The sequence below is a fragment of the Cynocephalus volans genome, chromosome 6 (genome assembly GCF_027409185.1).
Source record: "Cynocephalus volans isolate mCynVol1 chromosome 6, mCynVol1.pri, whole genome shotgun sequence".
NCBI classification, from domain to species: domain Eukaryota; kingdom Metazoa; phylum Chordata; class Mammalia; order Dermoptera; family Cynocephalidae; genus Cynocephalus; species Cynocephalus volans.
The window spans coordinates 133,607,386-133,620,648 of NC_084465.1; the positions used below are offsets into that span (position 1 = coordinate 133,607,386).

At 40.6% G+C, this 13,263-nt stretch overlaps 1 protein-coding gene and 1 non-coding gene across 7 annotated transcripts in view; both read right to left on the reverse strand.

Annotated features, from left to right (window-relative positions):
* Positions 1-520: 520 nt before the first annotated feature.
* LOC134381376 (U6 spliceosomal RNA) lies at positions 521-626 on the reverse strand. Its single transcript, XR_010023973.1, has one exon. It is a non-coding gene; the product is annotated as a U6 spliceosomal RNA (small nuclear RNA).
* A 3,662-nt stretch (positions 627-4,288) lies between these two features.
* Positions 4,289-13,263, reverse strand: part of BEND7 (BEN domain containing 7) — an 85,523-nt gene continuing 76,548 nt past the window's right edge. The window contains exons 8-10 of one of the 6 annotated variants that reach the window (XR_010023864.1): positions 10,375-10,428; positions 7,803-7,927; positions 6,651-6,698 (exon numbers count right to left, since the gene is read on the reverse strand). Coding sequence is in view for 5 of the 6 variants with exons in the window: in XM_063100106.1 (XP_062956176.1) it covers positions 6,628-6,698; positions 10,375-10,428 (125 nt within the window). In the remaining variant the exon portion in view is untranslated. Of the gene's footprint in view, positions 6,699-7,127; positions 8,721-10,374; positions 10,429-13,263 lie in introns of those variants that run through there. The other 5 variants (XM_063100107.1, XM_063100106.1, XM_063100108.1 and 2 more) reach the window with 5 other exon arrangements.

The following is a 13,263-nucleotide window of genomic DNA, read 5'->3' on the forward strand; positions in this document are numbered from 1 at the left end:
ACAGTGAGCTGCCTTTGACCATGTGGGTGTGGACACGTCCTAGGGGGTGGCAGAACAATAAAATGGACTGGATTTCCGGATGAGCTCAGGGAGCAGAGCTGCCTACCTCCACTCACCCTCCCACCTCTGGCCTGTTATGTGTTAGAGAAAAGGGCCGGCCGGTTAGCTTGATTGGTTAGAGCATGGTGCTGCTGAATTAGAGAAAAAAGCTTGTCTTTCATTTGACCACTTTATTTTTGGGCCCCTTTGTTATAACAGCTTAACATATGTCATGCTAATTGTTACAATATCTTTAATATATGTTTATATCAATTAGGTTTTTCCTTTTTTTGACAAATAAAAATTGCATATATTTAAGGTGTACAACGGGATGTTTTGATACATGTGTACATTGTGAAATAATTACCACAATCAAGCTAATTAACATATCCATCACATCACATAGGTGTCCTTTTTTTGTGGTGTGGTGAGAAAACTTAAGATCGACACTCTTAGCAAACTTTGAGTTAAACAATATATTATTATTCACTATAATTTCAAGAATTGCACGTCGCCCTTGCACAGAGGCCATGCTAATCTTCCCTGGATCATTCCAGTTTTAGAGTATGTGCTGCTAAAGTGAGCACTCCTTAACCTTCCATTCTATTTCATTGATCTGTCTACCCTCGTGCCATGACCACAGCTTTCATTTCTACAGTTTTACAATATGTTTAATTGGGGGAGGGGCAAGGACAGTAAGTCTCTCTCCTATTTTTTAAAGATTTTTTTTGGGGGGGGGCTTTTCTCCTGCATTTAATATTTCAAATGAATTCAGACTAATTTTGTCAACTTCCACCACCTCCTCATTCTCACCCCTAAAGTCACTGGGCCCCTTCCAATCAAAAGTTGTTTTACAGTCTTTGAGAGTTTGTTCATTTTTTAAAGCTGTAATGACACGATCATGGGGCATGTAGGCTCCTGGTCAGCACCAGCATCCAGGAGTCAGTCCGACATTTAGACTACATTTGCTCCACCATGACTGGTGAGCCAGTCCCTTGGGGGCAAGGCACGGGAATGACCAGTTATTGTTCCCAGGGACACTGACCCTAATGGGGGTAGGTAGGACAAACACACTTCAATAGTATATGACATAAATCATGGAAACAAACACAAAATGTTTACAAGAGTCAAAGCTGCCCACAGCGATCAGTCCATGTTCTAGGCAGCATGGACGAGAGGCAGGAGTGGAAGAAGGTGGCATTGCTTCACACAAGGACCAAGAGATGTCACAATGTTCATCACCAGAGGGGGACGGGGTTAGATGGGCGTTGAGTCACTTCTGATTTTCTCTACCTTGTGGTTAGAAATACATCACTGTGGAAGGTTGCTTAATTCGGTAATACACAGAGTGAGTGCCCTCTGTTACAATGTATTCTCTTCCTCCCTCCATTGCTGGACTATAGCAGAAAGTAGCTTTTCTAACAGAATATGAAATCGGCCCACCGCTTCATTGAAACAATTTAGAATGCTCAATCTGCCTCGTAAAATTGATTTTCACTCCATATTTGCACTGAGGGCCCTCCACTTTTTGAATCTGCGATGGCATCGCGGTGGAGGGTACATGCACCGGAAGTCAGCTTGCGTCAGCTTCATTTCTGGAAAGTATTTCACGGGAGTGAGCTAAAGTAGCTTAGTTTCAAAGTTTAGTTTTCAAATGTCCTTCAATTTCTCAGTGAACTGACCAATGGCAAAAAAGTAGAAAATGGCAAAAAAGTAAAACAATTAAAAAGGCTATTTAGTATCAAGATTATTCGCAGTATCAATATGTGTGTAAAGCATCCCATCTAAATTTCGTTTCTAGGTCATTCCTTGTTTTTTTCACTATGACTCCTTTAACATTCTTTTAATTTCAGTGATAAAATGGAAACAAATAAACCACAAACAAATATATAGAAACACACATATGTGCATGTATATGTGTGCATATATTATTTTGGGGGGGATGATCAAATTTATGCATTTGAGGTCACAAAATATAAAAGGAGTTGATCTGTGTAAATTCAAAGCGTTGCTCTCGATCATTAGTTATCACATCCTCGTGGAGCACAGGCTGCATCTCTTTGGCCAACCTATTGACACTAATTTCTCCAAAATTTATGAAGAGCGGTGGATGACACAAGGAAAAAGGAAGTCAACGTGAGCTAGGACTACGGGACATGGAAGGAGAGCACTCCCGATCCGTCCCTATCCCCTAGCTGGCCTGACTCCTCCAGCCTGTCCATCATTCCTGGTGGCAACAGGGCCTAACGCTGCCACTGCCCCAGTTCTCCTCGGTTCTGTGATGAAGGCTCAGTATTGGGGCTGATGGAAGAAGGGGGGTTACCCTCTGTAACCAGCAGTACCGGGAGGCCACCATTTGCCAAGGTCAGGACAACTAGGTTCCCTATTAATACAAGCCTCATGCACAACTTTTAGCCAGTCCAATCTTGCTAGGGAAAGGGGGGTGCTAAACATGTCTTCACCAGGGCCTGAAATTGTAATGGCCTCTTAGATAAGATCCCTGACATCGCCAGGCTTAGATTCCAGTGGGAAAATGGATAAAAATCAAACACATAAACAAGCAAGATAATTTCAGAGGGTGGTACGTGATGTGGGGGAAGTAAAAGACTGATTTCATGGAGCCCAGAGCCTACCTGTGAATGGATAGTTGTGAATCCCTCCTGCACGATGAAGTTTAGTTGAGACCTGAACTTCAACACCTGGCTACCTCTAGTTTGGGACAAAGCTTCCAAGTTTAAGTTCCCTCCTCTCCGGGGAAGTTGTTCAGGAGTACAAACAGGCCTTCTGTGCTGGTGCTTTCCGGGGTTCCACCACCTGTCACTCTTCTAGTGACACATTGTCTGAGTGAGCCTCACAATATCTTTTTGGTCACTGCCCTAGCATGGCGCTGGGCACACCACAAACACGTGAATGAACAGAGTAGCATCTAACCTGAACTCCCGTCACCCTTCTCCAGATCGCTCCTGCCCTTGTGTTCCTCACCTTAGTGAGCCCGACACCCCCTGACTCCTGAGCCAGAAACCTGGGTGTCAGCTTTGACATTTCCTCCCTCCTGCAGCCCAAGTCCTCCCCAGCCTTGCCCCTCATCCCCTTTCCTTTGCATCTCAGCCCCAGTTGTCCCAGACCCCCAGTGTCTTCCCAGTTGGCATCCAATAAATGGTGGAGCTGAGCTCGGGTGCAGCTGGGAAGGGAGCCAGCTGCACGCCCCAGTCACACTGTAAGGCCAGGCCTGTAGGAGTAAGACCCCCGAGGCCGGAGTGTGAGCTGTGTCCCCTGCCAGCAGAGCCTCCTGTGGCCAAACAGGGGCCCCTCGCCTTTGCCCTTGTGGCCAAACAAGGGCAGCCCAGGGGATTTGGGCCAGAATACATGACAGGGGCACCTTACAAGCAATTTTGTGGACACAAGGGGAAGCCAGAGGCCGTGGGGCAGGAGGAGAAGGCTGGTGCCAGCTCCCGGCTTCACAGAGGTGTGGGTGTGTGGAAGACTCAGGCTGGCTGTAGCTTAGATTTTGTTTTTGGCAAGCAACTTGCTCTGTCGCCTTCTTTCCGCCAATTCAGCTGCTTTCTTATGTGGCAGCTTCTCCCCACCCCCCAAGGTCTGCCACTCCTCAGAGCTGCTGACGAGCTCGGGGCCCTCCACTGTGAGGGTCCCAGAAACAGCCTGAATCAAGACCTGATGGAGCCAGATTTCAGAGTTGGGTTCCATTGCTGGGAGCACGCTCAAAGCTGGGCCTGCCTTTGGGAGGCAGGAAGGGGCAGGTGCCCAGTGAGGAGCAGCGCCCTCCTGTGTTCAAAGAGAATACAGCAATGATGTGTTAGCCTCCATTTTGCATTAGAGAGGATTGATTTGTCCTTCTGATGTGTTGTTTCCATAGAAGCAGGGCTTAACCTTTTAAGTGAAGATTATAAAGCTACCTAATTCATTTAAAATTAGGCTTCAAGCATCTCAGTACTTAACGCTCAAGTGTTTTTGTGGGACTTGCTGTAGCCATTGATCTAATTGCCAGACAGAGCCAGTGACTTTCTAGCATTTTGAAGCCTCTCATTTCTGGTAGCAATCTAGCTTGTTTCTTTATTTTTAAAAATTAACTTCATAAGGAGACATAACTTCTGTGGAAGATCACCAGAGTATTAATAAATACCTTTCAATTAATGAACAGCACTGACTTCTCTTCATAAATACAGGAAGACTGGCACACAGGCAAGACACATGCACGTTCAATTAAAGTAATTTATTGTATTCTTCCAGAACAAACATAAAGAGCATCTTGGGAGTTGATATCACAACACGATGTTATACACCATTTTCACAACTAGCCTTGCGTTGAATTCTTTTTTTAAAGAACATAGTAATTTTTAAAAATCTAAATATTTACATATTAATAAAACATATATACAGAAGACTGAGACATTATCCATAGATATGGATATTTTTTTGCTAAGAAAGCCTATAAAAAGGATTTCTGAATAAAGTCTGAACAGTAGTCACAGTAAATAAACACAAATAAAATTTTAATTTACAAAATATGATTTTACTGTTGCAGTTTTGATATGTATTTCCAATTTGTGAATCCATTGCACATACTTGTGAGCTGAACAATCCCCACCCCCTCAAGTATTGAAAACTCCAAGCTGTCACCCAGTCTTGGAAGGAAGTGCTTTTGAAGGTTCATGCTGCATATCTAACACAGCCACACTTCTAAGTAAATGTTCCTACCTTTACCAGCAACATATTCATCATATTTTCATAAAGTGAAAGGTCACTAATTAATCTTTTCTATTCCCTTGAGAAATATTTCCTTCTGGGAGGCAGAAGACAAAATTTAAAACATATGCTGCAGAAAAACAAAGGCCCTGGTTTGCAGTACCTTGTCAGACCACTTCAGAGAACAAAGGGTCTGGTTTCAGGAGAGAGAGGACTTACTGGCCAGACATGGAAAAGGCTAACTAAAAGATATGATGGAAATAATTTCTCTGAACCTTCCTTGCAGGTTCAAAAAGAAGACAAAAGACACACATATATGCGATGTAACTGTCTGGTATTTAGACTGATTCCACAAGCCACATCTGAAACCAGTTTTTTGTCACATTACAGGGATGCCTCTGTCACCTTCAGGTGATTAGCTGGTCTTTAGGGGAATACTGATTTATTCCGGAGCGCCCCTTCTATCTCTAGATGTAGTTTCTCAGTGTGATATGACACAAGTACCAGGGTAGTAAGGAAATTCAGCTTCCACACCTGGTCCAGCCACTGAGGGGTTAACTGGCCTGCACCGGGCAACCCCTTTCACCCCCTCCTCCTCAGTGTCCTCAACTGCAAAGCCAGGGGTGGGACCAGTGGCCTCTATAATAACTCGAAGCTCTAAAATTCTATGGTTTGATAAACTAAGTGCTAGGGAAACAGGTTAAACTGTCAGCACTACCGTTTTTTAACCCTGGGGTTTGGTGGATCTACAGACCACATTTCTTTCATGCCAATTTTTGGCCTTTGGGTCAAGGGCCAAAGATTCAAGGCAATTTGCTTTATACAATACATGACTTGTAAATGCAATGTTTCTAAATAGTATTTTACATTTATCATCTTATTAGAAAAAGAAATCTGGAGGTAAGTATTTCTGTAAAACAAATAACCATATGGCAAGATATCTCTTTAAAATAAATCCAGGGCTGGCCGGTTAGCTCAGCTAGTTAGAGCGCAGCCTTATAACACCAAAGTTATCGGTTCGGATCCCTGTAACAGTCAGCCGCAAAAAAAAAAAAAAAAAAAAAAAAAATCCAGATTTTCATATGTTGGTTTTATATAAAGTAGAGAGCAAGTGTACTAAGAACCAAACGAACTATAACACATTAAGTACGTCTGTGGCTGGTTGCCACTCAGTGCCAAAATCCTGGACCACTCAGTTAAAACCTTCTGTTAAAATGGTTGTCAGATATCAGGTAGATAACTGGTTAGTTTGAGCTTCTCACTTTTAATTAGCTATTTTGTCACTGTGCTGACACAACTTATGTGGTTTTTCTTTCCTAAGAATTCATATGTCATTTGCACTTGGTTACAAATGGTTATTTTTGGGGGTACTGATGTCATAAATGATTTTATCTAATAGGTCAGAGCTATCTTGTCTCCCAAAACTACTTTTTCATCTTCTAAGCTGATGAAGGTTAATTAATTTTGGCCTTTGCAACTGCTCTCTCAGTACTGGGAAGAGCTATTCTCCCTTATACTGCAGCTAAGCAATTTACATAAAAATAAATATGCTTCAAAACTCTATACATTCACATTGAGGTTATGAATAAAAACAGGGAAGAGAAAACAGCTTCTTTATAACGGACGATGAAGTGACTGGTTCATACGCTGGGCTTGTAAAGGGTAACAAATCAACTCTAAAAATAATTTTTAAAAGTCTTATACCAAATTGGAGGCTTGATTATCACATATTACAAAGAAAGTATATGAAACTATTAAAACATGACAGGTAAACTTTACAGAACACCCACACTTTGCAGGAACCTGAACTGCTACGTGGATCTTTGAGGAAATTCGAACGGAAGAGTGACGTATGCTAATGAACCATGTCACTAAAAGGAAAGCCTAGGCTTTCATGTGAATGAAACCTGCTCCTGTGTCCTCCGTGTTTTCTCTCTTGGTGTCAAATGTATCACCTACAACAGAGACAAGAAAATGAAGAGGGAGAGCCGCTTCTCTGAGGACGAGCTGCACACCTTCTATGGCATGGCCAGGTGTTCTGGACAAGTGGAAAACTTAATGGGGAGAAGTCTGTGTTTTCAGGGTTAAGTCGCTAAGTTTTTAGCCAAGGCTTTAGTTGTGCTCAATGAGCAATTTTATGAATTAGAAATTCATAATGGTTATTTTTCACAGGAAAGCCCATAAATGGGCTTTACTATTACAGTATGTCCACATATTGTCCAGTAATACAAAATGACTAAGTAAAATGTGATTTACCTGCAAAAGAGAATAACACGCAGCTACTGAAATAATGAGTATAAAGGTTTGTAGTAGAATGGAAAAATGCTTATTAGGTGGAAAACAAAAAACTCAAAAACCAAAATTTTATGTATTTTATCTCCATTATATAAATAAATGAAATAACTATAGAGAAAAGTCTGGGGAAAAACACCCAGTGATGGTTGTCTCTTCCTTATACTTTTCTTAATTAATTTTTAAAAAGAAAAGTATATAAAAGAATGCCAATTTACGACAAAAATTGCTAAGCCCATCACCCTATTTCAAACTCAGAAGCCCCATTTGAAATTTTAATTTTTATTTTTTTTTGTCTTTTTCGTGACCGGTACTCAGCCAGTGAGTGCACCGGCCATTCCTATATAGGATCCGAACCCGCGGCGGGAGCGGGAGCGTCGCTGCACTCCCAGCGCCGCACTCTCCCGAGTGCGCCACGGGCTCGGCCCCCCATTTGAAATTTTAGAAAGTACTGTTTCAATTTTACTTTTTCTATACTTTTTTTAAAGATGCAAATTATTCCCAGATTCTGGGTGGTTTGATTTTATTATCCAGGCACTCTTTCCACATGTGGGCTGCAGTATTTACGTAGCTGCCACCACCTCTCATGCTAGTCTGAGGGCAGGCTCATTACACCACAACCCAACTCAGTGCTGGTTTCTCGCAGCTGCTCAAAAAGGTTTCCCGAAGGGGGTTGAGGGAAAACAAATGAAGAAATTATGTTTCTACCCCTATCATAGGATCTGCATCCATTTTTGTTCAAAGGAGACAAAGAGAAGGTGGCTTACATGTAATGAATCAGAAGAAAGGTCATTTTACTGCCTGACTGTAACCCTGCCCTGGTCACTTCCGGTTCACAGAAACACTTAAAAAGGTACAGTCCTTCCTCGACCCTTCCCCAACACACACAAATCTGGAAGGAGAAAATAGACCTTAAAAAGGTAATAAAGGCATTGTTGAATCTTTGAAAAGGACCAACTATTGCCAGCCCAGATAAATGAGATAAAGAAGGTCTCTGTCAGTGTCCTTGGTTGCCTCCGTGGTTCTGAACAGTGAAGCTCAAATCCAAGGATGTGCAAGAAAGGTGGAATTCACCACTCAGATGGTCTTATCAGGGCACATGTAAGTAGGGGTGTTAGTGGTTGCACTGAATTCAAAGAAGCCAACCAAAACTGGGGATTTTACTTTAGGGAGGCAATCAGAGACATGCTAGACTATCAGGATCATTTAATTTTATTCCTGCAAAATCTGGGCACCAATCTGCGACTTCTTTTCCTCGCTTTTCTAAATGATAAGCATTTTTATTTATCATACTGTTTAGAAATTTGCATCATATGTCTATCAATAGTCTAGTGAAAAGATCTGCAGGTGTGTTCCATTACTTTCTTCATTGTGACCTCACAGCCTTGGGCAAAATTTGAGAAAGGACGTGAATAAATGAGTTTAAACTGCAGTGAACAGACAATGAACATTCTAATTGTGAAGACTGTGTGACACTGAAATGGAATCCTAAAGGGATTAGTACATCCATCATCTCTGAGGATCTTTAAGAAACATGCAGAGAAAAGCTGGCTTTGGCTTAGGTATAAGAAAGCTACACAGTGTAATGGCTGAGAGTCGAGGGACCTGGGTTCCGGCCAGGCCATCAACCAGCTGTGAGACCTTGGGAAAGTCATTTAATGTTTCTGGGCCTCAGGCTTTTTTTCCTGTAAAATAAAAGGACTGGATAAAAAGAAGGGATTGGAGTAGATGATCTCTCAAGTTCCTTCTCATTCTCAGATTTCTTGAAAATTTTTTCAGTTCCATGAAGCTGTTCTAGCATCCCCTGTGCTTAATTTTATCTGAAACATCTCTGTCTCCATCTTCAGATAGAAAAATGCAAAGGCATTATTTCAAGGGAATGGTTTGCAAATAACAAAACAAAATCCCATTGCGTCATATGACACAGAGCACAGGTGGTGCACCCTGGGAAGCACGATGAGAAAAGCAAGTTGTTTCCTCCAAAGGGCCTTGCTGAAATGCATACTTTCATGATTATGATTAGCATTTCTTGCATCTACCGGGAATGGGCTGGAGGTGATAAGAGTAAGGCTGATATGAGCTGTCCTGATATTCAGAGAATGACAGATTGGGAAGGAACAATAGAGATCATGCATTTCAATTCTCTTAATTCACAAATGTGGAAACACAGCCAAGCAAGAAGAGAAACCCCTTTTATACAATGACTCCATATGGTAAGAACTTCATGTAAGCAGACCTTTTTTGCAGTATGTGATTCATTTCATTTATTTGTCTATCGATCTGTTACTTAGCTACTCAGTGACAGAGAAAGCAATGTAGCATTGACATGGCTGTGTCTTCTTGTTGCTCTGAAGGTCACCAACATTTGCCCACCCTACACCTAGGAATTTTGCTTTTACTGCCATCTCAGGATATGTGCTATCAATGAGCAAGTGACCTAGTAGAGTTCCTACACAGACTAGATACTCTACTAATAGTGGCTGAATTTAATTTAAAACTTACCACCCTAAATGTAGAGGAAAAAACATTGAGTTGAGCTTTTTCAAAAAGTTAGAGGGTTTTTTCCGGTGTCTGGGTTTTGTGGGCAGAGAATCCTCAGGTATTCTCTTAAGGGAAGTCAGTAAAGAATCCTGAGAGCAACCGAGGGAGCAAATTGTTTGATATGTGGCTCAGTGACCAGATACTTGCCCTCTGGCTCTCAGATATGAACAGATACACAGGCCAAGGTCAGAAGTATTACTCTAGAGTTGAGCAATGTGAAGTCAGAATTGTGTGTATGGCTTACTCCAACAGTGTGCAGCAAAAGCTTCAATGAGACGCTGTATTTGGCCGATCTGGTTATAGTATTAGGGCTGTGCCAATCATGTGGATGGACTGGCTCATTCAGTCACTCAGTCAAAATGCAGTACTCACTGGGTGCCCATTACATGAAGAACAATGATTAACTGCTGGAGGCTCAAAGGCCTTTTGAAGCAGGTGGGAGAAGACAGAACAGGCATGAATTTGATCACACAAAATTGGTGGTCCCTGTTCTAATGGGAAATCTCATTTTGTGTTAAAATATTTTTTAATGTCCAAAGGTTTGGGGGGACCAAATGTCGTGATATTAAGTTCTTAGGATTTGCTCTTTCGAGATGTTTATAAATAGGAAACAGAGTGTGAGAAACATGTAATTTTTCATACATCTTATACTCTGTGAAAAATATTACTAGGGTCTGGGCCTGTTACAGAGCAGTTTGCTCAAGTGTCTGTCTTTCTAATGTTAAAAAGCATTTTCAATGCAAATATTTTTGTATGCTGTATATTCCAGCGGGTGATGAAAATGTAAATGTGTTTTACCTGTTGGTGGTAGAGAAATGCCATCCAGTCTTTCATCACCGTCAGCTACCTCTGCTGGTTACAAACATAAAATGCAAATCTTATTAGTTTCAGGGAGCATTTTACTGAATACATTAATTTTACCAAATACAGTAATGCAATTAAAAACACTCTAGTATACATAATAGTTCTTTCTTTTCCCTTTTGAACGTTGGTTGGTTTACATTACAGATTTTAGTATTATTATTTAAATAATCATTTTTTGATGATAATGGTATAAAATCAATTTTTCTATATTAAAAAAATTTTAAATCATCTTATTCTATCAATCTTTGATGATTTCAGTTCACTTTCACTCATTTACATAGGCTTAAATATCCACCCAGCACCTGGGGTGAGTTGTTTAGATATGGTCATCAATGACATGTGGGCCAGTGGGTTCCTGTTGCAGATTTGTCCCTGTCATGCCCAGAACCGTTCCTGGGGGCAGCCTTAGGAAATCTTGAGAATGAACCTTCTTTGGAGATGACTGCAAATTCAGATCCTAGAGCTGCCAATCTAGCTTTGGAATCAGTTCAGTCATGAAGAAAATCATGAGGAAGGAGTATGTGTTTCTTCAAGAGTCTTCATTTCTGTGTTTTAAAATGCAAACCTTTGCTCATCTCTAATATGTTTCAGTCTCCTTAGGAGTCTTCCAAAGGCAGATCCTTCAGTCACAAAAACCTTCTAAACGGAAAACAAGAAAGTGCCCACTGTCTCCTGAAAACCAGTGGGCTTGTTAGTCTCCCCCACAGGCCGAAGACAGGGGAAAACATTTTGTTACGGTCACTGGGATAGTCTTGGAGGTGCCCTCTATGTACCAGGGCTGGTGGTCCCCCCAGACGTTCCCTGCTTTCTGCACGTGAGCACGTGGGGCTGACCTTGTGAGGCCAGTCAAGTGAGGGCTCTCATTTGCCCCACGTTGTAATGCTCAGTTGGTGTAAAGAAAAACTAACACTATGTTCTTGTTTTTATTGTTGTTGCTTTAAACACAATTGGAGTTTAGATATGGCTAGAAACTTTCAAAGGCTTCCACCTCCAGTTCCCCTTCTAACATCTTGTGCTCAGATGGATACACTCTGGAGTTAGTGAAAGACCCATTGTCTGCTGACTGGCTAGATTCACACAAGAGCAAAGGCTGAGGACAGAATATTCAAGACCAGTTTTGGTCAGAGAGGAGTAGAAACCACTAAAAATGATGTTGTAGAGGCATATTTAATAACAAAAGTATTCAAGTCAAACAGCAGGCTAAATTGCATGATTAAAATTTTGTAAATGGGTTTATAGGAAAAATGCAGGACATACTGAAATGTAAACTGTGTTTCTCTCTGGTGGAAAGGCTTTAGGTATTTTAAATTTTGTTCTATGGGTTTTTTATTATTTTATATATTTAAAAATAATGAACATATATTATTTTTATATTTACAAGACATTATTTTCTTCTGATTGGCTTGAGTGATTTTGATTGGGTAGATGATCTACACGGTAGTTTGCTCATTGCCTAAGATTTTAAAAATTCTGCAATAAAAGTAATAAATAATAATCAAGACAACAATGATGGTAGCCACTACTATTTATGAAATGCTTACCATTTACTAAACACTTTACATGCAACGTGCCATTTAACCTTCAGAAAACTCTACAAGGTTTTTCTGTTCTGTTTTTGTGGCCATTTTAACAAATGAGAAAACTGAGATATAGAGAGGTTAAGAAACTAACCCAAGGTAACACAGCTACTAAGTGACAGTGCCAAGGGTTTGAATTGGGTTAAAGTCTGGGCTCTTAATCTCTTTGCTGTGAATAGTCTAAACATATCACAAGCATCATTATGAGCTCATTTTTAAAATCTTTAAAATTTAGTTCATTTTATACTTTAGTAACTCTCTCTACATTACATGTATAATTGCTTTTCATTTAGTTATAGCAAAAATTAGTTTTGGGTATAAGCTGATCTTCCCTTTGTAATTCAGCTACTCTCACTTTTTAAAAACAGGCCTATGCTACTATGCACTTTTATAGGAACAGAATACGGACAACCAGAAATATATACAAATTAGTATATGCTAGCTGCATGAAAATCGCTGTGTTTTTAAAATTGAATTACAACATCTGTCTATAACAACAAGCTCACAGTCTTTCTTCCCTGGTGACAATTAAGTTGTGAAATTTGGAAAAGACTGAGCAAGTCCAATGAAAGTTTAATAGCAGTGACAGCTTTACTTTTAGATTTAACACAAATAATAAATTGTGATTTCAGCTCTAAGGAAATCATCTATTGAAAATGACAAAAATCTATACCAGGAAAAAGATCATTCCAGTTATAGAAAAAAAATTATTACATGTGATAAGAGCTCCAGATGAATTTCTGTTTGGATTTGCACAGCAACCTATCAAATGTGTGTGGGCCACTTCTTTTTTCTAGAAGCAGTGCAGACTTCCCTAAGCGGTTAGCTGATTAGCTTGCCCAGTCAGGGTCTGTACTTAATTCCAGGAATTTAGCCAAAAATGATAAATAAGGTTGGAGTTGTGCAATATCTATGAGACACTGTTTGTATTGTCATTTAGATCGAAAATAATCAAGACAAAAGGCATGAGAGCAAGTACTATTGATCCGGCCTCTCAGTTCCTATCAGAATCATGGAGGAAATGCAAGTGGCTCCAGTTTCAATTTGCTGGGGCCCCACTTTGTGCTCCTTGAGAAGGAAGTGTAACAGTATTTGACAAAATTGGGAGACAAACTCCGTTTGGCAGGTCATTGCTGATGCACTATCATTATGGTCTAGTTTGGTGTGTGTGTCAGGGCTGGTTTTGTCTTCACCCGCCTTCCACTTTTTGGTGGCTAACAGAACCTGCCACAGATGCAGAAGAGAA